General features: G+C 53.1%; 2 protein-coding genes across 8 annotated transcripts in view; both read right to left on the reverse strand.

The window, feature by feature from the left end:
* Window positions 1-10,624, reverse strand: part of LOC149744624 (uncharacterized) — a 29,532-nt gene extending 18,908 nt beyond the window's left edge. The window contains exons 1-2 of one of the 3 annotated variants that reach the window (XM_089902975.1): window positions 7,123-10,607; window positions 998-1,240 (exon numbers count right to left, since the gene is read on the reverse strand). The gene's annotated coding sequence lies outside the window, so the exon portion shown is untranslated. Of the gene's footprint in view, window positions 1-997 lie in introns of all 3 variants that reach the window. The other 2 variants (XR_016390953.1, XM_089902976.1) reach the window with 2 other exon arrangements.
* A 5,413-nt stretch (window positions 10,625-16,037) lies between these two features.
* Window positions 16,038-24,090, reverse strand: PLEKHF1 (pleckstrin homology and FYVE domain containing 1). Of its 5 annotated transcripts, none has more exons than XM_022585885.2 (3): window positions 23,970-24,090; window positions 23,187-23,416; window positions 16,038-17,736 (listed from the first exon to the last, which is right to left on the reverse strand). In XM_022585885.2, the coding sequence occupies exon 3, from the start codon at window positions 17,720-17,722 to the stop codon at window positions 16,883-16,885; it is 840 nt and encodes a 279-aa protein (XP_022441593.1). In that variant the 5' UTR covers window positions 17,723-17,736; window positions 23,187-23,416; window positions 23,970-24,090; the 3' UTR covers window positions 16,038-16,882. The 5 variants fall into 5 exon arrangements, 4 of the variants coding, with proteins under 4 accessions (XP_022441593.1, XP_022441592.1, XP_022441594.1 ...); XM_022585884.3 differs by lacking the exon at window positions 23,970-24,090 and adding an exon at window positions 23,726-23,934; XR_002646314.3 differs by lacking the exons at window positions 16,038-17,736; window positions 23,970-24,090 and adding exons at window positions 17,747-22,877; window positions 23,726-23,958.
* Between the last annotated feature and the right edge of the window lie 1,440 nt (window positions 24,091-25,530).

The raw sequence follows: 25,530 nt of genomic DNA on the forward strand, positions 1-25,530 counted from the left end.
CCTGAACAATCAACATATGGCAGTTAAGCAATGCCAGGATTCATCTAAACCACACAGGGAAGAAGGACTGTCTGATATATTTTCAGTTTGTTGGGAGGAGATAAATGGCTTTATTCGCTGGAGGTGGCATCTTGGACCATTATGATGACAGCGGGTCAGGAGGCAAAGTTTGGGCCTGGCCGGCTGCATCGCAGCCTCGGGGCTGCTAAGGTACCCCAAATGCTGGCAAATGGAGGAAGTTAAAAAATGTTTTTCTAAATTATTGAGCTGGAGGCTATTTAATTTTTGTGGGTTTTAAGGGGAGGACTTTACTCGTTCTCATTTGCAGTTGAACAAATGAAAGGATAATATCTAGGAGTTATCTGTTATACACCAATTAATTAGCATTAATGAGTACACATGGTCAAACGCAAAGCTGGCAGGGCTGTGGGAAACCAATGTATACACATACAGACACTCCACTGGAGAAAATACATAGTGATACAGTCTTTTGGGAGAGTGATTTAAAGGAAAAAAGACACAGGAACCATAAAACTGTATATACTTTCCAGCCAACCAATTTCACTTCAGGGAAAATATTACAATAAAATAATTCAAACAGAAAAAAGATAAAGATATTCATAGCACTGCTGTTTATGATGGCAGGTAAAAAAGGGAAACAATTCTGATGTTGAACAACAGGGAAATAGTTAAACTGTGTATGTGGGCAATGTAATGGAATACTAACAGCCAATTTTAATAAGTAGTAAATGGGGGTGGGTGTATGAAAGTCAGTGGAATTGCTCCATGCGCATGATTTGCCTTACAGCAACTTCATACTTATGTGCTTGGGGGGAATAAAGAAAAAGACAAGCTGTAACTAGTGCTGGTGACCCCAAGGGCTTCCAGTGCCCCAAGGGTGTGGCTCAGGGGAAGCGGCACAGGTGGATGAGAATCTCAGAGTGTGGGCATCTTGTGCCTGAGGGGATTCTAGTGTTTTTAAATGTGAGTTACTTACCTATCCGCAAACCAGGCAAGAACCAGCCTGGTCCCCAGCTCCCTGGGGCTGCTCCTCCCAGGAACTGTTCAAGGCCACGTCACGAGCAGCGTCCTCACAAGCCTGCCCCTACAGAGGCGAGGTCCCACTGCAGCGCGGGGTTCCAGAGCACAACTCTTAGGGGTGTTACGTGTGTCGCCTGACCAAGGCAGGAGGGCCAGCCATGCTGGGAGCTGTTTGGATACAGGGTCTTCTCTCTAAGGTCTGTCCAATAGAAATATAATACAAGCCACAAACACAATTTTAGATTTTCTAGTAACCTCACTTTTTAAAAGTAAAAAATAAATTTAATAGCATACTTTAACCCAATATAGCCAACATATATTATCATTTCAACACGTAATCAATAGAAAAGAGTATTGAGATATTTTCCAAATTTTTATATTATCTCTTCGAAACTCAGTGTATATGTCACAATTACAGCACATCTCAAATCTGACTAGCCACGTGCTAAGCCACGTGTGGCCAGTGGCTACCACGTCAGGCATCACCACTCTGTAAGATACATAACAGAAAACATAAAGATGAAAGATTTTTCTTTTCCCCTTAGGTTGCCAGTGATATAGACATATCCCTCTAAGGACCAGGAACCTCTTTCTGTCACTTCTCTGTTCTGAAGTTCAGCATCTGGGCTTGTTTGTGGTCCTTGTTAGAGGTCAAGATCAGGTTGGATGGTGCTATGGACTGAATTGTTTCTCCCCCAAATTCATATGCAGAAGCCCTAACCCCCAATGTGACAGCATTTGGAGATGGAGCCTTTGGAAGGTAATTAGAGTTAGGTGAGGCCATGGTGTGGGGACCCCCATCCCCACAATGGGATTAGTGCCCTTGCGAGAAGAAACACCAGAGAGCTCCCTCTCTCTCTCTCTCTCTCTCTCTGTCTCTTTCTCTGCCATGTGAAGACAGGGAGGAGAGGGCCGTTTGCAAGCCAAGAGCCCTCACCAGAACCCAGCCATGCCAGCACCCTGTTCTTGGACTTCCAGCCTCCACAACTGCGAGCGATACATGTCCATGGTTAGGCTGCCAGTCTGCAGCGCTTTGTTATGGCAGCCTGAGCAGACTGCGGCAGGTGGGAAGCTGGGAGGGGGAGGCTTACTGGGGACCTCCCAGATCCCTGTTCTCTAACCTGATTTAGGGGCAACAGCATTTTCTCCCTGCCTTAAGATGACAAGTGGACCTGGTGCGTGGGTGAAGACCCTCCTGGATGAACATCCTCAGCCACTAAGAACCAGCCTTGTCCTTCTGTCCCAGGCACAGGTGGCCCTCAGAGGCCTTGGAGGATGGCACCCCTTAATCTCTACCCCCTTTCTGCCTGCACCTGCCAAGCTGAATGTGGCTAAAGAAGACACCTACCCACGATGACTGGTCTCACTCAGCACCGCTGTGTTTTCCTAGTTCACTGCCTCTCCCACTGCCTCTCCTCTCCTCAGCTCCCAACCCTTCCTCCTCTGTCTTCCCTCAGGTCATGACCTTCGTTCCCTGAGAACAGGAATTAACCGGAAGAGAATGTTCACTCCCTATATCTGTGCCCATCTTTCCTCCTGGTATTCTGAACCGCCCTTGCTCTTGACTCAGGCCAGCCCCTCCACTGGACACCAGATCCCACCCCCTCCCTCCTGAGGACACTGCTCCAGTCATTTTCCTCCTTCCCCCTCATTGCCACGTCCCCCGCTGCACAGACCTGTCCCATCAGCATGCACATGTGCATTTCTCCCATATTAAAAAAACAAAAATTTCAGCAAGGGTACCAGGAAAATTCAGTGGGGAAGAATTGTCCTTTCAACAAATGGTTCTGGAACAACACGTAAAAAAATGAAGTTGGATGACCCCCTACCTTATAACATATAAAACGTTTTAACTCAAAATGGATCATACACCTAAATGTAGGAGCTAAAACTATGAAACTCTAAGATGAAAACATAGGAATAACTCTTTATGACCCTGGATTAGGCAATGGGTTCTTAGATAAGACACAAAATCATAAGTGACAAAAGAAAAAATAGATAAATAGGACTTCATTAAGATTAAAAACTTTCGTGCTTCAAAGGACACCATCAAGAAAGTGAAAAAACAAGCCACAGAATGGGAGAAAATAATTGCAAATCATGTATCTGATAAGGGACTACTATCTAGAATATATAAAGAACTCTCACAACTCAACAATAAAAAGACAAATAACCCAATTTAAAAATGGTAAAGGATTTGAACAGATATTTCTCCGAAGAATATATTCATGGCCAATAAGCACGTGAGAAGATGCTCAACATCATTGGTCATCAAAACCCCAATGAGATACCACTTCTCCCCTATTCAGATGGCAAAAATAAAAAAGACAGTAACAAATGTTGATGAGAATGGGAAGAAATTGGAACATTTATATGTTGCTGTTGGGAATGTGAAATGGTGCAGTCACTTTGGAAAACAGTTCGACAGTTCCTCAAAATATTAAACAGAATTATCATATGATCCAGCAATTCCACTCCTATGTATATACCCAAGAGAATTGAAAACATATGGCCACACAAAAACTTGTATACGAATGTTTATTAGCAGCATTTTTTACAATAGCCATAAAGTGTTAACAACCCAAATGTTCATCACTTGGTGAATGGATGAACAAAACGTGGCATATACATTGTATATAACATACAATGGAATATTATTTGGGAATAAAGAAGAATTATATTATGTGTATACTGATATATGCTACAACATGGATGAACTTTGAAAATATGCTAAGTGAAAGAGCCAGTCACAAAATACCACATATTCTATGATTCCATTTATATGAAATGTCCAGAATAGGCAAATCCATAGAGACAGAAAGTAGATCAGTGAGTGCCAGGGGCTTGGGGAGAGGAGGAATGGCTGCTCATGGACATGGGGTTTCTCTTCGGGGTGACAAAAATGTTCTGACACTAGATAATGGAGACGGTTGCACAAGCTGGTGAATATACTAAGAACTACTGCACTGTATACTTTAAAGAGGGAGGGTGGATTTTATGCAATGTGAATTATATCTCAATGAAGCTGTTTAAAAAAACTCTCTTTGGCACTGCTGCCCCCTCTAGCCACCACCCATTCCTCTCTTTCTCTTTGCAGTGGAATTCCTCACAGGAGTTTTCCACACTCACTGTCACCAGTTTGTCTCTTCCCCTTCTGGCAGGCATCTGCTCCTACTACCCCACTAAATGATCTCCTGTCAAGGTCACTGTCCTCCACGTTACTAAACCCAGTGGTCATTCTCAGTCCTCATGTTACCCGACCCGTGGGCAGCATTTGGCCCAGTTGACCACGCCTCTCCACTTGGCCTCCCCGACCCTGTGCTCTCCTGGTTTCCTCCAGCCTCCCCGGCTGCTCTTTCTTGATCTTTGCTGCTTCCACCTCCAGTCCTGACTTGTAAACACTGAAATGTCCAAGGTTCGTTGCTTGACCCCTCCTCTCTCTCTCCCTCCCTCTCTCTTTTTATTGAGGTAAAATTGGTACATAACATTATATAAGTTTCGGGTATACAACATTATAATTCAACATCTGTGTTCATTACAAAGTCTAGTTACCATCCATCACCTTACATTTGACCCCCTTCACCCATTTTGCCCATCCTCCCAACTCCCTTCCCCTCTGGTAATCACCAGTCTGTTCTCTGTGTCTATGAGTTTGTTTTGTTTTTTTTGTTTGTTCATTTGTTTTGGGGGTCTTGTGGGGTTTTTTGGTTTTAGTTTTTAGATTCCATATACGAGTGAGATCATACCATATGATTTTTTTTCTTTCACCTTCCAACTTTTTTCACTTATATTATCCTCATGGTCCATCTATGTTGTTGCAAATGGCAAGATTTCACTGTTTCTCGTGGCTGAGTAGTATTTCACTGTATATGTACACCACAGCTTTATCCATTCATCCATTGATGGACACTTACATTGCTGCCACGTCTGGGCTCACCCCTTCTCTTTTTTTTTTTTTTTTTTTTTTTTTTTTTTTGCGGTACGCGAGCCTCTCACTGTCATGGCCTTTCCCGTTGTGGAGCACAGGCTCCGGACGCGCAGGCTCAGCGGCCATGGCTCACGGGCCCAGCCGCTCCGCGGCATGTGGGATCTTCCCGGACCGGGGCACGAACCTGTGTCCCCTGCGTCGGCAGGCGGACTCTCAACCACTGCGCCACCAGGGAAGCCCCCCTTCTCTCTTCTATCTGCAGCACCCCCTGGGGCTCTCATCCTGTGCACAGCCTGCTCACTCACTGAAGATTCCCAAGTGTGTTTGTCAGCTCAGACTTTCTTCCTGAACTCCAGTCCCTCAAATACAACTGCTCGCTTAATCTTCCCAACTTTACATTCCAAAACTGAGCTCCTGAAACCATACTCCCCAGTCCTCAAAAAACCCACAACAAACAAGCAACAACAACAAAGCAGCTCCTCCTTCAGATTTCTGGATCTCAGAAACAAGGGGCTTTATGCCTCCAGTTGCTTTGACGTCTTTCTTTCTCTCACATTCTATATCCATCCCATTTGCAAATTCTGTTGGTTCTTCCTTCAAGTATATCCGTAATTTAATCTCTTCTCAGCACATCCACTTGGGCCCTGGTCCATGCCACCATCATCTCTCCCTCCTCGGTGATCTCCCAGCTACCCTCCTGGCCCTCTTAGTCAAGCTCATGGCAGCCCGTGATCCTGCTAAAAGATGAGTCAGCTTGTGCCACCTCTCAGCTGAAAGCCTTCCCATGACTCCCATTGTCTGACTCCAGAGAAAAACCAGAGCCCTTACAGTGCCTCCAGGCCCCTACTTCACCTCCCTCCCCCTTACCCCTCATCTCCTTCATCTCTTTATCTCCGGCCACTGGCTCTGCCCCAGCCATACTATCCTCCTCCATGCTCCAGGACCAGGGCAGCGACCTTCCCACCCCAAGGCACTTGCACTTGTTTCTTCCCTCTCCCGAATATCTGCCTCATTTCCTTCAGGTCTTAACTTAAATCCACCTTTTCAATGAAGCCCTGCCTGGCCACTGGATCTGAAACTGTGGCTGCCCAGCCCTCACTGTCCCCTACCCTGCGTTGCTATCATCTACAGCACTCAATGCCTACACATTTACTCCATTACAGACGTCTTTTCCCAGATGATATAGAGACCATCTATATCAAGAAGAGTGTTGAGATAATCTTTTCAGAAAACAAAAGAAAAAGCACATCAGCAGAGCTGAACTGACAAGGGACAGGCGTGAGCATTTCCAAATAGTGTGGTCCCTCTTGGTTGGAAATCACCCTAGTGCTGGAGAAGACACCAGAGATACAGTATAACATACCTTAAAAAACTGTATTTGCCTGCCTCTCTTCACTATAGTGTGATCTCCAGGAGGGGAGGGATTTTTGTCTGATTTGGTCACAGCTATATTCCCAGTGCTTGTAGGTACTCAATCAATACTTGTTGAATGAATAAACAAAAACTTAAAAGCTAGCAGGCAGGTTTTCTCCCATCTCATTTTGCATCCCATATGCAGGCTGACTGCTTCTCGCAGGCCAGGCCTAATTCCCACACCATCTCCATCTCACACATCCACTCCACCCAAGTGCGAGAGAAAAGGCAGCCTCCCGTGTGCCTGGTGAGGCTGGCTCCAACGTCAGCGCAGTGTCTGAGGCCTACATGCCAAGTAACCTTCCAGAATGACAGCAGTGGAAAGACAGACAACACCAACTGCTGGTGAGAACGTGGAACGACTGGAACCCTCATCTACTGCCGGTGGGGTGCCAATTGGTTTGCCTCCTGCCGAGAACTGTTGGGTAGCATCTGCTAAAGCCATGTATACATCTCGCCTATGGCCCAGCAACTTCACTCCTAGTTATGTGCCTAAGAGAAATGAGGGCTTACATCCACCAACAGACATCTATAAGATTGGTCGTGAACCCTCATTCATTGATAACCCCAACTGCAAACAACCCAAATGCCTGGCAACAGAATGAATAAACAATTGTGGAGGGTTCTCAGAGTAGAATACTCTACTATGATGAAAAACAACAACCACATCACCCACAATGACGAGAGGAATCTCACAGACACAATGTTGAGCAAAGAAACCCGAACAAAAAGATACATACAGTGTGATTCTATTCATGTTGTCGAAGAAAAGTTGATCAGTCGATCTAAGAAAGAAATAGAAAATTTCATTCGAACCAGACTGAGGATTATAACCCAGGAACAGCCTCTCAGAAAGCTCCAAGAACTGTTCCACTTGTTAGAGATCAAAGCACAGTTACATAAGTTTTTGAGACAAAGGGCTGTGTATTAAATGACATATTGTTGACAGTTTACACAATCCAGATCTCTGAGTACAAAGCGAGTAGTGGGTCATGGGTCATCATGGCCCCTTGCAAGATTAAGAAAGAAGGTTATCGCCTAAAGAGTTGTGACCCTTGATGAGATTAAGGAGGAATGTTATCTCCTAAGGAGGTCTGGTTAATGCAGATGCACAGCACACACTAAGGGGAGGAGGCCCAAATGGGCAGAGAAAAATTTTACGTTAAAATTTTTCTTGTCTTGCCATAAAGTATGAATTTTATTTCATCAATATGAAGTTTAAAAAAATAGGAAAAAATCTGTGGTGACAGAAAGCAGAACATCAGTTACCTTTGGAGGCAGGTACTGCTTGGGAGGGACTGAGGGAGCCTTCTGGGTGCTGGAGATGCTCTCTATATCTTGATCTGGGTGGTGCTTATAGGTGTGTGTGAGAGTGTGCAAAGTCTCACTGAGCTGCACGCTTGAAGTTTGTGCACTTTTCTGAATGAAGGTTAGACCTTGATAGTAAGAAAGAAAGAAAGGAAGGAAGGAAGGAGGGAAGGAAGGAAGGAAGGAAGAAAGAAGGAAGGAAAGGAAGGAAGGAAAAAAAAGAAAGAAAGAAATAGAGAAAGAGAGAAGGAGAGAAGGAAAGGAAAGGAAAAGAAAGAAAGGAAGGAAGAAAGAAAGGAAGGAAGGAAGGAAGGAAGGAAGGAAGAAAAAGAAGGAAGGAAAGAAAGAAAGAAAGAGAGGAAGGAAGGGAGGAAGGAAGGGAACGAGGAAGGGAGGAAGGAAGGAAGAAAGAGAGAAAGAAGGAAAGAAAGAGAAAGAAAAAGGAAGGAAGGAAGGAAGAGAAAGGAAGGAAGGAAGGAAGGAAGAGAAAGAAAGGAAGGAAGGAAGAAAGAAAACAAAAGTCCCAGAGTGGTAACCCAGACAGATGACTGCTCTGTCTTATATCCGACCCTGTGCTAATTTCATCCTTGTAATGCTCTGAAGACCTGTTGATTTTCCTACCTGCTTACTACTTGACCTTTGGAGAGGAGGTCGATGTGCCGAATTACCTAGGACCTAATCCTGGAGGACACGGGTGCTTTCACAAAGTATATCCTTGAAGAACTTGGTCTCTCCGCATCATTGCTCTCCTAACTTGAGGAGGGCTGGGCAGGCTTCGTTTCCCCCAATCAGATTTTCATCTGAATTATGTTTGTTCCTCCACTCATGTGATAATCAGCTTGTGAGACAGACTGCCTGAGTGAGACGTCGCATTGTTTTTGACTTGAATAAAGGAAACAATCACTGTGAATGTTCTGTTTACATATCTTGGAGCTGTTCATCATTGGGTGGATTTCTCCCTAACTGAATTGAAATCTGCACAGTGTCTTGGCAACAGCCTCTTTCTGGGTGTGAGTCTGGGCCCCAAGACCCTCACCTGGTCCCTTTCCCTAGACTCCTTGGTCCTTTTCCCTGAGAGCTGGTCTGAGACCCCTGTCACGTGACTCAGGACCACTCCTCTCCCTGCGCAGGTGGAGGACCCTCGCAGCTCTCAGTAGGTCTCCTCACTTAGTCCCATGGTTGCACTGGTTGTCCAGACTCATGTCCTGTGCCCATTTCTAGAGCCAGGGTGTAGGTGAGTCAGCTGCAGCAAAACATGTGGCTAAAGGTAAGGAAGAGGGCTTCCCCAGGGGCGTGGGAAAAACACTCCGTGATCTCATTTTCTCTCATGTTAGTACCATACTCGCAGCACTTCTGACACCAGATGTGCGGGGGTTCACCCAACCCGCCCCTCCCTGCACCAAGCAATTCTCTGTGACGCCGACTGGATGTCCTATAATTCAATTCCATTCTGGCACTAACTGGTGTTGAGGGCTTAGTCCCATAAGACTGCCCCCAGTTCAAATGCCAATCCCAAGTCCAAGGTTGTCACCTGTACTTCTGACAAACTGGCTCTAAATCAGGGTTCCTGTGACCCCCCTCCTTGGGTTTGATAATTTGCTAGAACAGCTCACAGAACTCAGGGAAATACTTGTTTACTTGTTTGTTATAAAGGATATAATAAGGAATACAGATGAACAGCCAGATGAAGAGATGAGTGGGAAGGGATGTGGAGCTTGGGTGCCCACTCCGGGTGCACCACCCTCCCAGCACCTCCACGTGTTGAGCAGCCTAGAAGCTCTCCCAACGCTACGCTTGTGGGATTTTTATGGAGCTTTCATCATGATTGATCATTAACTCAATCTCTCCCCGTCTGCGTGGATGGTGGAGGTCGGGGGGACTACAAGTTCCAAGCTTCTAATCGTGGCTCAGTCTTTCTACTGCCCACTAAGTGTTGCTTCATTAGAAAAAGAGACACTGCTGTCACCCAGGAAGTTCCAGGGGATTTAGGAGCTCTGTGTCAGAAATGCTCCTGTGCTCTTATCACTTGGGAAATTACAAAGGTTTTAGGAGCTCTGTGCCAGGAACTGGGGGCAGAGACGAATATATATTTTTTGTATTATTTCACACCAGGGAATACCAGAGTGTGACCGCCCGAGGGAGGAACATGCACTCAGGTGAGCCACGGGTGCCCACCACCCCGTGAACTCGCTCCAGCAGCAGGGGGTAGGGAGCAGTAAGCAAACTGGTGTTTCCAGGTGAGGACACAGCATGAGTGCAGAACAGAAAGAGCACGGGGATCCTGGCCCTGTCCTGGGGTGACGATCTGCACACCAGCCCCACTCAGTGCTGGGCGCCCGTGAGCCCTGCCTCCGCTGTGGCCCCCCAGGCCCCCTCCCTCTCACTGAGTGCCTTTGCTTCAACTCTGACTTCTACTCCAGCTCAGGTGTTGGGGAAAGAAATTGTCAGCTAGTGGCTGGTCTTAGACCAAGCCTGATGGGTTCTTCCACTTCCTGAGGGGGGGGTGGGGACCCCAGGAGCCTTGGTTGAGATACAAAGGAAGGCATTTTGGCATTTTAGAATGTTGGTAATTTACAAACTACTTAAAGTTTGTGTGTGTGTGTGTGTGTGTGTGTGTGTGTGTGTGAGCCAGAACCCTGGGACCCTGATTTCCTCAGCCCTGGGCATTGCTGTGGGCAGCCAGAGGACCCTCTGTACTGAGAAAGAATGGGTGGCAAGGATGGCTGGCCCCAGGCCCCCACTCCCACCCCTCCCTGCTTGGGAGCCACGGTGGGCAGGAACCGGTCTCTGGAAAGCCTGTTCTTTGGGGTCAGAATTTCTGGCAGGATCCCTAAGCTGACGTTCCAAGGACTGAAATTTCCTCTTGTTTTTGCCCAGAAACGTCTGGCTCAGCCTGCCCTCCCTCTGTCCCCCCCACCCCCGCCTGCGCGCCTGCCTTTCTGTCTTTAGTGTTGGAACATTCCGGTCAGAGCTGGGCTCTGTGGTGTGGAGAGCAGCCAGCAGGAGATGGGATCTGGCCACTGCTTCTCGTGCGGCACTGACCCTGACTCGCGTGTCGGGGACACGCCTGCCCTGGGGGCCTGTGAAGGGGGCGGGGAAGAGCCCCAAGAGCCTCCCGTGGGCCTCACTCTCCTCTCCTTCCTGCGTCCTCACTGTCTGTTCCACCCTTCTAGACTCACCCAAAGCCAGTCTGAGGCTTTGAGATGGGGAGTCCAGGAGGGGAAAAGGAGGAGGCAGGCCGAGAGGGGCTGGAGGTGTCTGTGTTGGGGACGGGGGCGCCCTGCCTGGTCCACGTCCAGCTCCATGGACTTGTGTGAACTGCTCCCTCCAAGGCCCTAAGGAAGCTCCTTCGGTGCTTCAGTGCACCACAGACTCCCTCAGTTCGGACCTGGGTGGCCTGGAAGGGCAAAAGGGTGGGGGACAGGCAAGGGAAGGGCCAGAAGACACCCCAGTGTCTGGCTAGAAGGCCTGAGTGCAGGCGCCGATGCAGGCCAGACAAGCAGGTTAGGCCAAGCCGATGGGGGCAGTTGTGGCCGCAGGGGTTGTCCTTGTGAACCCAGCATCTTGCCAATGGCCCCCGGGAGCTAGGGCAAGTCACAAGGCTACCTCCCCCAGAAGAGAAGCATCTGTGGAATGGCCAGGGGCACTGGGCCTGTGCTGGGAGCTGTGGGGGCCGCAGATGAATGATGACTCAGCTGCCCCCTGCCCTCGAGCGGCTCAGACTTGAGGGCCAGCTTTGATGGGCAGAGGCCCACTCAGGCACCTCCGGGAGGACAGAGGGTGGGGAAGCTGGAACAGGGCTGCAGGTGCTCTGGGAGCATAAATGGGACAGCCATGCTGACCTGGGGCATCCTAGGAAGGCAGCAGAGTGGAGGTGGCAGCTGCACTGGGGTTCACAGGAGGGCTAAGTTCATGGGCAGAGGTGGAAGTTCATGGCACAGAGATAGCAAGTAGCCCAGAGAAGCCCAGAGCCTGGGTCAGTTGGTCTTAGTGAGGCAGACCCCTCTCCCCCACCTCTGACCCCCACCCCACATTCTGCCCTCTGAGCACAGGTCCCACTGAGTCTGCTCAGGGCTGAAGCAGGGCGCCTAGGTGGAGGGCAGCGGCCCTGTCACAGTTGCGGGCCTGGGCACAGAAAGAGGCAAAGGCCAGGCGGTGAGCACTGAGGAGGGAGGCTTCAGGCAGCCCAGAGCCTGCCAGCCAGGTGCGAAAAGCCCCAGACACAGAGGCGGCCCCTCCCCTGCCCACAGCCCTCAGGAAGGCCACTTCCTGCAGGCCCAGGGCAGAGGAAGCGGCTGCTTTGCTTTGCAAGCGTGGCCTGAGGTACCCTGGGTCCTGGCTGAGAACTGGGTCAGCCTTGCACCCACTCCCACCCTGCCCAGTGGCTGAGCCCGAGAGTGGCCCTGACCCGCCCTGCAGCCTCTTTGTGGCCGTGTCCCAGAGAACAGGCTGGGGCAGGAGAGAGGCCAGGCCACCAGAAATCCTCTGATGCCAACCTGGATGCCATCCCCGAGGGAGCCACTGTATCCCTGCAAACAGGTGTGATGACACCTTTCCAGAAAGCTCTGCCTGGGTGGGTGGGGGTGGATGGGCACTTCCTGCCCTGCCTGAGAAGGCAACAATCAGTGTCTTGGGGGAGGGGCTGGTCTCCAACCCTCCAGAAAGAGGCCAGGGTTCTCATCCAGTGCCTTGACTGGGGGCTCCAGGAATGAGGCCCAATTCCCGTTTCCTTGTCATCCCCTCTGCCCCAGTGCCCCCAGCCTATTTCTTACTTGATTCATTTATTCAGTCAACAAATTAATGCCAGGGACAGGAGGGGATGGTTAACAAAAAGACCCAGACTCCCAGGCCTCATGGAGACTACCACCCTCTATGATAAAGTCCTGCCCTCCTCTGAGGCTCAACCAAACACCACCTCCTCCAGGAAGCCCTCCCTGATCAAACAGCTGTCCTGAGGGCCTTAGTATGGCCTGTGTGACCTGTGTCTGCCTCTCTGGGACCAGTGCACAGATGGGTCTCAGTAAGTGGCAGCCACAGACCCTATCAGCACCACTACCCGCCATCATCATCATCCAGGAGGGATAAGATTCCTTGGGTTCTGTGAATCCTTTGCCTGCCTGTGGTAGAAAGCACCCAAATGTTATCAGCACACATGCAGTGGGCCCTATTTAAGAAAACTCAGCATCTAAAAATCCCTTCCCTAATAGCTGAGTCCTGTAGGAACATAGCACCCCTGCCTAGGAGTTGGCTAAACTCTAAAGGGAGGCCTGCCTGTCAGTCAGTCCCCAAATGCCCTGAGGTCGCCGTTGTGAGTTGGCTTTCCACCTGGAGCAACTTCAGACTTCCGTCTGGGCTGATTCCAGCAAGGGTGCCTCAGGCAGTGCTAAGGTGGTAGGGGCTCCACAGTGCCCCTCAAACACCCGGGCCTGATCCTCAGACCCTCGTCCATCTGCCGCTCTGAGAAGGAGGGGCAAGGCAGGCCCCTCCCAGCGTCCAAAGCCTGTTAGCAGGCTTAGCCTCTGGCAGGGACGCGGAGCCCATGCCCAGTTGAGGGGAAAGATTCCTGGGTGATGAACAGGAGTACTTGGCTGGCAGGACAGTTGATTCTCGTGCCCTTACCAGGCCTTGCAAGTGAAGCCCCAGGAGGGATTGAGAGGACGTAGACGCAGGTCCAGCAGACTCAGCCCTTCTGCCAGACCTTAAGCATCGTCCTGGGGGAAAGGGAACATCCATAAACAGCCAGGCATTGATTCAGCCTGAGAACTCCTGACCTCCTCCACGTGTGGGGACAGCATGGTGGCCAAGGGCAAGGGCCAGCCACGTGGCCCTGAGGGCAACTCCAGAGTCTTGGACAACATGTGCCACTGGGTAGGTGGGGGAGGAAAGCGCAGACCCGTGTGGCCTGGCTGGGCAGCAGGCTACTGCTAAGAACAGCCGGTGGGGGGAATGGGCAAGTAGGGTGGGGGGTTGTGCGTGAGGTGGGTGGAGTCAGGACCTGGCCTGACTCTCGACCCAAGCCAGGCTGACTAGGTTGTCTCTGAAGGGAAACAGACCCGTAAGGAGTCAGAGATGGGGTCTCCCGAGGCAGCGCCTTCCCTTCCTGGGCCCATATCTTCCCTTTCAGGAGGTCCTGACTCCTCCAACACATTCCCCTCTGTGCTTCAGCGGTCAGGGGCCTGATCACTGCTCCACCTCACACGCTGGCCCAGGGCAACATTCCACCCAGGGCGCTTCTGAGGGCACCATCTGCTGTCATCAGAGCGTCTTGCAGAACAGGGTAGGGGCCAGCCCTTTGGGATAAGCTGAGGGCAGCCAAGGCTTGCCTTCTGCCATCTACCGTGGCAGGCAGATGTGGCCTTAGTAAAGCCTAGGCCACCCCTTGGGGATCCCAGGGGGAGCAGGAGGCTTCACGGCCATCCTCCCGCCTCAGCCAGCTGCACACAGCCGCCGGGGCAAGCTCCTGAAAGCCAACAGCAGACCTGCCGCCCTGCTAAAGGCTCCAGTGGCTCCCGGTGCATCCCACCTGCCCCCACCACCTCTCTGGCCTCAGTCCAGCCAAGCTGCTCCAGAACACATGGGATCCTCCCCTCCTTGGGGCCTTTGCACTTGCTGTTCCCCCATCTGGAGTCTGGAATGCCATCTCCCCAACTGGCCTCACTCACTCATTCTCACTATTCAAGGAATGCTGCCCTCCTCCCGCACCCCGCCATGCCCGAGTCCACGCCCCCATCACAGCCCACGCCAGGCCCGATGCCACCCACTTCTGTGCCTCTTGTGCTAGGCTGTATATTCATTCGTTGAGAGCCGAGAACTTGGGCATCTCACTCAGGCTGTGTCCCCAGTCCATGATGCAGCATACAGCCATGAGTGAGTCTGCGTGAATGAAAGCCCTCCAAAGGTTGTTGGCCACTTGAGCCCTTGGGTCCTTACAGGCCCTAACGCCTCAGGGCTCAGGGAAGCTGCCGCCCTGTCCCAGCCCTGGTGGCTAGGGTTGTGAAGGAAGCAGGCCTGAAGGTCGAAGGCTGAGGGCCGAGCCGGCACCTGTCCAGCCCGAGTGTGGAGGGCATGGCCTCACCTGCCTGGGGTTCTGTGCCGTGTGCCCCTTTGGCAGGTAGCTATGGAGGCTGCCGGTGCCTGGAATCAGGTATGGAAATGCTGTGTTCTGTCCAAAGGAACACTGTCCTGGTGCTTCTACTCCCCGTTTACCAGGCAAGGGAGGTTCTAGGGGAGTGGGGCAGTGACCAAGAGGCCAGTGGCTGGAGCTGGGCACTCCCTGCCTGGGCACCAACCCTGGGTGAAGGGATAGGACTGGCTGGCCCGGGCTTTCACACCGATCTGGCCTCGGTAAGTTGCCCTGCACCCTGTAACCTGCCTGCCCTGAACCCTCTGCCCAGGCAGAACTGCCTGAACCAGTTTGTGTGGTTCAGGGAGGCCAAGGACTCGTCAGTTCTTGGAAGCACCTCTGACCCTCCCCACCCAGTCCCTCTGCCCTGAGGGTTAGGCCACAGGCAGGCCCTGGGTGCCTCACACTTTGCCCCCCCACCCTACCTCATATGGGTGGCTCCTGTCAAGAGTAGGCTGGAGTGTTGCCATCCCTTGGAGCCCACCTGGCCTGCTGAATCAGAGTTAGCATTCAAAGGAGATTCTCAGGGTTCTGTCTGCAAGTGAACGTTTGAGAACTGGGCCGGGAGGACAACTGTTCACCCAGGGACTGGAGCTGATGGTGGGCTTTCAGGCACTGCACAGTGTGGGCTGGGGGCAGCTTTCCTGGCCCCAAAGTCACCACTTCTGACGGTGATCCCCTCTCTGCCCAGTGGGCTCTGGCCAAGGCCAGCCAGGCGACGGGGGGGAAGACTGGTACAGGAGACTGTCCTGAAGGACCACAACTCCGTGGCCAGGTGTGGGCCAGGCATCAGGTGGCTGCCATTCAAGCTCCAGCCCCAACGCACACTAGCTGAGCATGGCAGGTTGCTGCACTTGGGACCTCCCCACTCAATGGCACCATCCTCGGGGGGGGTGGGGCGGGGGGGGCAGAGCAGGAGGCCACATGGGAGAGCTTTAAACCTGGAAGGCTCATGGAGAGCTGGCCAAGCGGCTCCTTGTTTCCTTTACTTGCTGTCTGGCTGTTTAGATAACTCACACCAAGTGAACAGGGCTGCAGGTGCTGGGCTACAGTCACAGCGCCTGGATGGACGGGGCTCTGTCCCTGGGAATCAACCACGGTGTGGCGCAAACATCTGACCCCACTGGAACTGCCAGCGTTCTCAGGAATGCCCAGAGTGGCGGACAGTTGTTGACATTTGCCACCTAGCATGGTTTCAGTCCTCAATCACAGAGGTGTGTCTGAAGCAAGAACACTCCTGGACTTTGCAAACACATGAGTCAATAAACTTTCTTTTTATTATTAAGTCAGTCTGGGTAGGGTTTCTGTCACTTGCAGTTACGAGTCCTAACACAAAACACTGCTTTCTCCAGCACAGGGAGGGATGAGGACAGGACTGCGAGGCATCAGACACCTGGAGGGAGGTGAGACTGGGCCAAAGGGCTTGGCAGGCCACTCTGGACCACGGGGAGCTCAGGCTGCAGTTCCTGGGCCTGGCGGGCACCCACAGCATGGCAGTCTCTTGCCTGGCTCTGGGTGAGCCCACATGCCTGCCTTGACAAGGCCCAGCCAGCCAGGCAGGTGGGCATCAGCAAGGCAGGTGGGCAGGCACTGGTTTCCTGGAGGCCTCTCAGGACCCACAGTCTTTCCTGCAGGGGGGCGGGGCCAGGTCTGAGGATTCAAGGCCTCAGAGAGGAGGGGACCTCACTCCAGTGCAACCTTCTCTCTGGCCCCTAAAGCTTCCTGAGTTTGTCTAATTCAAGGGATCATCTGGATCAACAGCTCAAAGGGCCGAGAAACGACATTTGTTCCCAAGAGGCCTAAGTATTTTGGGTTTGCTAAATGAAAAGGTAATTACCTGAAGTGGAACTAGAAGGATGCCAGTATCCAAAAAGAGGCACTGGGGGTTCAGAGAAAAAGAGCCACTTCCACTGTGCCCACCACCCCGTGGGGTAGGGTCCCATGGGGAAGGGCCCTTCAGGGTGCCGGGCAGCTTGGGGAACTCTGCCCTCTCAGGGGCCCAGTCAATGGCATCTGCTTGGATGCCGAAGTGACTAGGGAAGCCCTCCCGCATGTCTGCAGACCTGGGGTCAGCTGTGGAAGGACGACCAGGTGACTCCCGAGGCGTAGAACTCCACGCGGCTGGGCCAGTCACCATCCCCACTGCCTTCCCTGTCCTCATCTGAGTCATCGTCGTCTCCACTGGACGCTCCGCAGACAGCCCCGGCCAGGTAGGCCGGCTGCCCGGCGGCCCCGGTGCCCAGCTCCTCCACCTCCTCCTGCTGCTTCTGGGCGGCCAGCTCACGGAAGCAGAGGCTGCAGACGCGCAGGGGCTTGGGCGAGAGGCGCGGCAGGAGGAAGCGCTCGCGGGAGCACTCGGCACAGACCACAAAGCCGCATTTGCGGCAGTGGTGGCGTCGGGTGAGCGCCGAGAAGCGCGTCTGCGTGCAGCGCATGCAGATGTCCGTGGCTTTGTCGGGGATCCAGGGCGCCGCGTGCTCCGTGCTGGGCTGGAGACCCGTGGCCAGCAGCTGCCGCCGCACGCACTCCTCGATATGGCTGATCCACTCCTGGCGCTCGGTGGCGGAGGCGGCTGACACCACGAAGGACTTCTTGGCCGTCTTGATCATCCAGCGGTTCTTGGCCTGCAGGGTCTCGGGCAGGAGCTCCAGCGTCACCTCCTCCAGCGGAATGATATGCTGGCTGCGGTACTTGCGCTTGTTGAGCACGATGCTGCCGTACACCAGAATGTCGTTGAAGAGGAAGAAGATGCGCGGTTTGGCCTTCTTGCGGCACTCCTTGGTCAGGACGCCCTCGCCCAGCAGCACTCGGCCCGGCAGGGCCAGTGGCTGCCCCGATGCCCCGAAGCAGCTCTCAACAGCCGCGATGCGCTGGCTGTTGATCTCCGTGTTCGCCAGGTAGTCCACCATCTTCGGCCACTCGGCTGTGGGAGGAGCAGCAGAGGAGGCGTCAGCTTGCTCAGACATGGGGGGGGGGCGGGGGTGGTCAAGACCACCCCCTAACCCCCAGCTCACCAACCCATCCGTCAGACAACCCACTAATTAGCCCACTGCAGGCCCAGATGGCCACTCAACCAAGGAAACTCGCTGCCCCAGAAAACGACCCTTAGACAAGGAGTTACTGGGAGGTGAAGGGGGAACCCCCCACCCCAGTGAGGGGCGTGTGGAAGCCAGCCCGGGATAGGAAGGCAGCAGTAAAGATGTGTGACTGAGAAGTGGGGGCTCGAGCCCCTGGGGAGCCTTGGAAAACAGGGTAGAACAGGCCTCAACACCATCCACCCAAGGGGCAAGGATACTGAGCCCCAACTCCCTTCAGAGGCTTCCAGGAGCACTGACTACCCGGCACTTTGGGCCTGCCCCAGGCGGAAGGGTGCAGGTGCATGCACGAGGATGGGGAATGCCAGGCAATGGGGTGTTTGCAACCCCAACCTGTCAGTGACCCCCCCCACCCCCCCCCACCCCCCATCTACCAAGACAAAGCATCGTAGACCCTGCAACCCACTCACTCAGCCCATGAGCCCAGTGGTCACCACCATCATCATCACAGGTACCACTGCTGAGTGCTTCTTCCATGTCAAGCATGACTACCTCATTTAGTCCTCACACCAACCGTAGCAGGTAGGTCCCCCCTTGACAGGAGGAAACTGAGGCTCTGTTAGTAACTAGGCAGCCTGGAGCTTGCAGCCCTGGAGACGGTGCTGCTCAGAGCCTTCCCCCATGGGGCAGGAGGCCTCTATCCTCCTCTGCCAAGCGCTCCATGTGGTAGCCCCAGATCTCACCTGGGCCCCCTCTGCCCTGTCCATACCCATTCCCTTTAACCCACCAGACTCACAGCTTTGAGGACACCCAAACACCGCTGACCCCAGGGCAAGCCTGCAGTCCCAGCTCTCCCCTGAGCTGCCCCCGTGACCTCCCACCAGCTCCTCTTCTTTTCCAGAAACAAACCACCATTCACCTAGTTGTTGAAGCCTCAAATCTAGGACTCCGCCTTGAATCTCCTCTTTCCTGTACCCCCATTCAACCCATGAGCAAGCTCCATCATTTTTCTGTCTCACACTTGGCCCCAGTCTGCTCACTTCTCACCACACAACTCCACCAGTGAATTGACAGCAAGGCTACCTCCCTTTCAGAAAGCATCTCTCTGACAACCCCAGCTCAGGCAGCTTCTCCTCCTACCCAGGACAGGGTCAGCAAACCATGGCCTGAGGGTCAAATCTGGTTTCATGTATAAGGTTTTATTGGAACACAGCCACATCATTCATTTACAATTGTCTGTGCTGCTCTCCTGCTGCAATAACAGAGCTGAGAGCTGTGACAGAGACCACATGGTTACAGAACCTAAAATTTACTCTTTACAGAAAAAGTTTGCTAACCTTTTCTGTAGGATGTTACCCTATTTTGCTTTTTCTTCACAGGACTTACCAGGACCTGATATTTTCTTGTCTATCCATCATTTGCTTGCGTGTTTTCTATTTCCCTCACCCACTTCTAAGCTCCATCACAGCAGGAGCCTTTCCTTGTTCACTGCTGTATCCCCAATGTCTGGAACAGTTCCAAGCACATAGTAGGCGCTTCGTGAGTGGCCAGTGCATGAACCAAAGCTCCCTGGGGCCCCCACAGGAGGAAGGAGCCAGCACCTCCTATCTCTGAAGAGGAAGCAGATGAGAGCTGACCCCGCAGCCGCTGCTGCCGCCACCACCATGTGTGCACAAGTGTACAGGCACACACAGCACACCCCTGGCCAAACTGATCACACACGCAGAGTTTCTGGGTCACCACACTGCAGTTCCGTAAGTCAGGCTACCTGTGGGGAGCTGAAGTGTGGCCAGCGCAGGGGCTGGATGCGTTACACAACAGGGGTGCTCAGCCCCGACTCACACACCCCTTGCCCCTTTCAGACCACAAGCCATCCTGAGAAGTGCTGTCCACACCACCTTATGTAAGAACCACTATTTTTAGGCTGCTGATCTCGGCTGCATGTTGCAAACCTAGCTGATTATGGGTGACAGCCCTGGGCTATCCTGCTAGGACCAGTCACTGCATCCCTGCTGTGGACAGTCTGGTAACATTCCAGAGGCCACCCCCAGGACCCCTGGGCTGGGTGCTGGGCCCCGGGATGGGCTGAATGAGGGCTCCACTGGAGGAGCTCAGAGTGTAGCAAAGGAGGGAGAGGCACCAAGAGCAGTGACTTTGGGACCTACAGCAGCGACAATGGAGATGCCTGGCAGAGGGGAAAGGGCAGAACAAAGGGTGAGCTGGGTGCACTCACACAATGGGCTACTGTTGGCGTTTACAGTGACTCCACCCGATTCACGTGGGTCAACATGGAGCGACAACAGACACCAAATGCTGAGTGGAAAAAGCAACCTGCAGAATGGTCTGTATGACACCATGTATGCAGAAATTACGCAACATTTAAAAAGTGTTCAAGAACTATATCTGCGAATAAAAATGGATAGGATGGAGCCTCGCACCCATGAGGATAGCTGCTATCAAAAAAACAGGAAATAAGTGTTGGTAGGGACATGGAAAAGTTGGAACCCTCCTGCACTGTTAGTGGGAATGTAAACTGGTGCAGCCACTATGGAAAACAGTATGGAGGTCCCTCTAAACATTAAAAATAGAACTGCCATATGATTCAGCAATCCACTTCTGCTTATTTACCCAGGAGAATTGAAAGCAGGATCTCCAAGTGGTATTTGCACACCCATGTTCATAGCAGCATTATTCACAACAGCCAAAAGATGGAAGCATCCCAAGCGTCCATTGATGGATGAGTGGATAAACAAAAGGTGGTATAGACATACAATGGAATATTATTCAGCCTTAAAAAGAAATCCTGTCACTTGCTACAACACGGATGGACACTGAAGACATTATGCCAACTGAAATAAGCAAGTCCCAGAAACACAAATACTGCATGATTCCACTAATATGATGTATCTATAGTAGTCAAATTCATAGAAACAGAAAGTAGCAAGGTGGTTACCAGGGCTGGGGGTGGAGGAGGAGGAAGAACGGGGTCCAGGCGGAGGCTGTGGTGGTGGAGGAGAGTTGTTATTTAATGGGTACAGAGTTTTGGTTTTGTAAGATGAAGAGAATTCTGGAGATATTTCAAAACAATAGGAATATACTTAACACTACTGAACTGTAAGCTTAAAAACAGTTAAGACGGTTTTCAAAAAAAAAAGATAGATACAAACCAAAAGCAGAAGAAAATTTTATTTCTTTCATTTAAAAGAAGGCAGCAGCAAATGTGATAAAATCCCAATACCAGTCAGTTCTGCGAAGTTGGAACATGAGCTTTTTCTTTCTCTTTCTACATTTAAGGTCCTCAAAAAGAAAAGAATTACAGTACAATGTCTGGGTCAGAGCTCTGGGCTCTACTGGCCTCACAGCGGGTCACCAGGCTGGGCCTCCCCTGACCTCACAGCAGCAGGGCCCAGGCTGCAGGACATGCCAGGATGAACATCTGAGGACGGAATGCCACTTGCTCCCTCCAATACACCTGGCAGCCACCTGGCAGAACTGGGTGAAAACCCAATCTTGCAGCCACACGCCGAGGCCTAACACATTCAGCACTGAGCAGACAGACTTTATGTGGAGAGAAGAGCAGATGCCCCCCACAGTGGGTGAGCTCTGGAGGCAGACTTGCCCAGGTCCACCTCTGACTAGATGCTACCCAGGTGGGCACCATGGAGGAAGTGAGGAACAGCGCCCAGGGAGGGGAGAGCTTTGGGCAGGGGAGGGCCTACAACGCTGTCTCCCCGTCCCTTGTAGGAGGCCCCAGGATGCCCCACACTGCTCTGTCCCTAGTCAGTGGTTTACAGACCCCCTCCAGGCCCTGTTGGCGGCAAAACATGGCGCAGGAAGGGTGGGGAGTACCTGGTGACAATGAAAGGGGTCTGGGCTCCGAGCTGACTCCACACACTGACTGGGGTAGTGGGAAGGCTCTTGTGCCCCCTCCTCTGTGGGCCTGCAGCGAGTACCAGCTGGGGTGAGGGGCCGGGCAGACAGCATCCTCCTGAGGGGCTCCCCCACATCTGCCTACCAGGTCTGCCACGACCAGAACTTCACACCTGCTATAACATGGCCTGGAGATTTTCTTTTTCTTTTTTTTTGACCGCGCCCCTCACTTCTTTCCCTCACCAGGGATCGAACCCGCACCCCGTGCAGTGGAAGCGCGCAGTTTTAACCACTGGACCGCCAGGGAAGTCCCCTGGAGATCTTCTTGGTAGATGAGGCAGCATCCCCACCTCCCCATCCCCCACCCCTCCCAGCAGATGGGGAATCCTGTTCTTATTGTTCTCACTAGGGAAGTGAACCATCCTCCCTTAGAACAGGGGAGGAGAGAGCTGAGCCTGTGCCCACTCCTTTTGGGGCCGCCTGCCCCAGGACAGCCTGTGCTGACCCCCACGTGGTACCCCAGATGCTGACAGAAGGTGGACACTCTCGAAGGGCCAGTGTCTGGGAACAGGGAAGTAAACAGACCTGCTCTTTCTTGCAGGTTTTGGAAGGAGGGCAGGCTCCTGGGCTGGCCTTCCTGCACACAAGTGATCCCACCACCTGAGCCGGGCCAAAGGTGCTCTCAGTGAGTGAGCCATGCCCTAAGTGTCACTGGGTGGCCAGGGTTCTGTGCTTGACAGTCGAGGTGTCACACATGATCTACACCAGGAGTGGCAAATCTATATCAAGTCTGAACAACTGCCAGTTTTTCTAAATACAATTTATTGGAAAACAGCCGCATGCGATGGGGACTGGCTTGCAAAGCCTAAAATATTTACTATTTGGCGCTTCACAAAAAAAGTTTGCAGACCCCTGATCTATACCACCACATGCTGTCAAATGCATAATTCAGGGACTTCCCTGGTGGCACAATGCTTAAGAATCCGCCTGCTGGCTTCCCTGGTGGTGCAGTGGTTGAGAGTCTGCCTGCCGATGCAGGGGACACGGGTTCGTGCCCCGATCCGGGAAGATCCCACATGCCACGGAGCGGCTGGGCCCGTGAGCCATGGCCGCTGAGCCTGCGCGTCCGGAGCCTGTGCTCCGCAACGGGAGAGTCCGCCTGCCGATGCAAGGGATACGGGTTCGAGCTCTGGTCTGGGAAGAGTCCACATGCCGCGGAGCAACTAAGCCCATGCGCCACAACTACTGAAGCCTGCACTCTAGAGCCAGTGAGCCACAACTACTGAAGCCTGCGCGCCTAGAGCCCGCGCTCTGCAACAACAGAAGCCACCACAATGAGAAGCCAGCTTGCCACAACTACAGAAAGCCCGCGTGCAGCAATGAAGACCCAATGCAGACAAAAATAAATAAAATTTATAAAAAACAAACAAAACAGTTTCAGTGTGACTCAAAGCGTCCTTTTTCCCACCTGCAAAAGGGGCTGATGACAACTCTCCCCCTGCACAGCTCTTCAGGTGTTCAGGCGAGAGAAAGGGAAGGAGATTCCAGGTGACTGCAGGCTGGGAAGGAACTGCCACCTCTCTCTGGGCCTGCCTCAGTTACTTCCTCTGTGAAATGGGATATTAAGCCCGGCCCTGTTTCCTTTGACAGCTCCCACCAAAAGTCACAAACTCACACGCTTCAGGGGCCAGGCGGTTCCTAAATGAAAGAGGCCAGCGAGCACCTAGGTCACGGGGAAGGCGCTTCCACCCTCCCTCTCTTCCCCCCTTCGCTGGGGCAACTATCTCAGCCCACTTCTCCACACCCCGCAGACTGGGACCGACGACGGCGTGAGTCAGGAAACCCTGAACCATCTCCGAACAGCGGGAGCGCTGAGATCCCTCTGCCCCAGGGCTCAACGCCCACGGGCGCCTCCTGACCTTTTCCGCTCTCACGTCGCGCATACCCCGGGGGCCCTGCCTCGACCCCGGAGACCCCTAACCTGTTTTCACCCCGGAGACCCCTTACCTGTTGTCACCCCGCTATCCCTGGAGCCCCTGCAGACCCCGCCCCGCCTCCAGCCCGACCAGCCAGTAATAAGCGCCCTGCTCCGCGCCTCTGCTCGGGGCCAGAGTCCGAGACGGTCCTGGCTGTGCGCCCGCCCCGCCCCAGCCCCGGGGCCATAGTCGAGGCGGCCCGGGGAGCTTGGAGGCGGCCGGCCGGCCGGAAGCCCGCCTGCTCTGCTCGTCGCAGCCCGGCGGGGGATCCTTACCTCCTCGGCCTGGGCCCCGCGCGCCCCGCCCTGCAGCCTGCGTGTCAGACCGCACTCGGCCGCGCCGCTCCTCTCGCCATCTGGGGATAACCCCAACCGCCCAAGCCTACGCGTTCCAACTCTCCCCGACACGCCCCTCGCGGCAGCTCCGCCAATTGGAGCCCTGGCGCGCGGCGGGGGCGGAGCCTGGACTCCAACTCCAGAACCACAAGTTCCCGGGAAAAGTGCGCAGGCGGAGCGGCCAGAGTTTGAGTGCGTTGTGGTGCGCCCCTGCTGCGAGCCAGGGCTGGGCGGGGCTCGTTTGTAGCTCTCTCCCTGGGTTGGGTACCCCGTCTCAAGCCCCCCGGTTTCCCTTTCCGACGCCGCGCTCTGCCCGCTGGCTGTTCTCGCCAGGCAGCCGACTTTGAACTCGCCGGACTGGGGCCTGTGAGCCAGGAAAGGGGGAGGGAGGCCTTGGCGTTATTGTGCCTTCTGCTGCCTCTGGCGGGATTCCCTGCTGCTGGCTGGCATAGTCCTCTCTCAGAAATAGAGAGGTTGATAATCATAATATGAAAAATCACTGTTTTATCTTTTATGTTTTAAACTTTTTTTAGTGAAAACTTTCAAACATACATTGAAAGAAAGAGACTAATTTAATGGACTCCATGTACCCATTACCCAGCTCCAACATTACCAGCAGGTTTTGTCCCCCTTCTCCCCGCGCCCAACATACCACCCCCCGCCGCCGCTCCCCGGCCAGCAACACTGAAATGAAATGAAAGTCCAAGCCTCACCATCACCACTCCTCGAGGGCTGTCTCAACCTCCCTCTGGCCTCCTCTCAACACTTCATTTCATACTAGCTTCTTCCTGTTCCTCAAAACCCCAAGGTTGTTCTCACCTCTGGGCCTTTGCACTTCCTTTTTGCCTCCAGATCTTCCCATGGCTGCATTTTTGGCATTTAGATCCAACTCAAACTGTCCCCTCCTCAGAGGCTTCCTGACCCACCCCATCACCCTCATCTACCTCACTCCGTTTTATTATTTTGCAAAGCACTTCTCTCAACCTGAAGTCATCTGATTAGGTCGCTTGTTTACATGTTCATGGATTATCTTCCCCACCTAGGTAGGCTGTGAGCCCCGTGGGCTGGACAGTATGCAGCTTGTTCATTCCTCTCTCTCTCCAGTGCTGAGAACTGAGTTCAGCGTTTAGTAAATGTCTGTCACAGGGATGAGTTTGTCTTGCCAAATAGGGGAGACCTGGGCACTGTGAAGAGGGGCTGGCTCAGTCCAGGGCAGTGCCTGCTGGGCCAGGACCAAGGCAAGAGACAACAGCGGGAGAAAGAGCTGACCCAGCTCCAGGTGCCTGAGTCCAGACCTCTGACTCTGCCCAGGGCTGGGGCCTGAAGGGCTGGTGCTGGGAGGCATGAGCTGAACAGGGGTGACCCGCTTTCCTGGGTGGTGTGGGCAGAAGTTGTGAGGTGGGGCCCGGTAGTGGGGACCTGCCTATCTCAGCCCGAGTGGAGTGGGGCTGGGACATGGGCGCATTGCCACAGGGCAAGTGGCTGGGGCAAGGGAGGAGAG

Source organism: Delphinapterus leucas, chromosome 20, assembly GCF_059928025.1.
Source record: "Delphinapterus leucas isolate spDelLeu-1000000601 "Yukka" chromosome 20, BTC_Dleu_Yukka2, whole genome shotgun sequence".
Lineage (NCBI taxonomy): Eukaryota > Metazoa > Chordata > Mammalia > Artiodactyla > Monodontidae > Delphinapterus > Delphinapterus leucas.

Bases quoted from the DNA above. Each gene is read 5' to 3' on its own strand.
- PLEKHF1 (XM_022585886.2), bottom strand. From the start codon at position 17,722: ATGGTGGACTACCTGGCGAACACGGAGATCAACAGCCAGCGCATCGCG.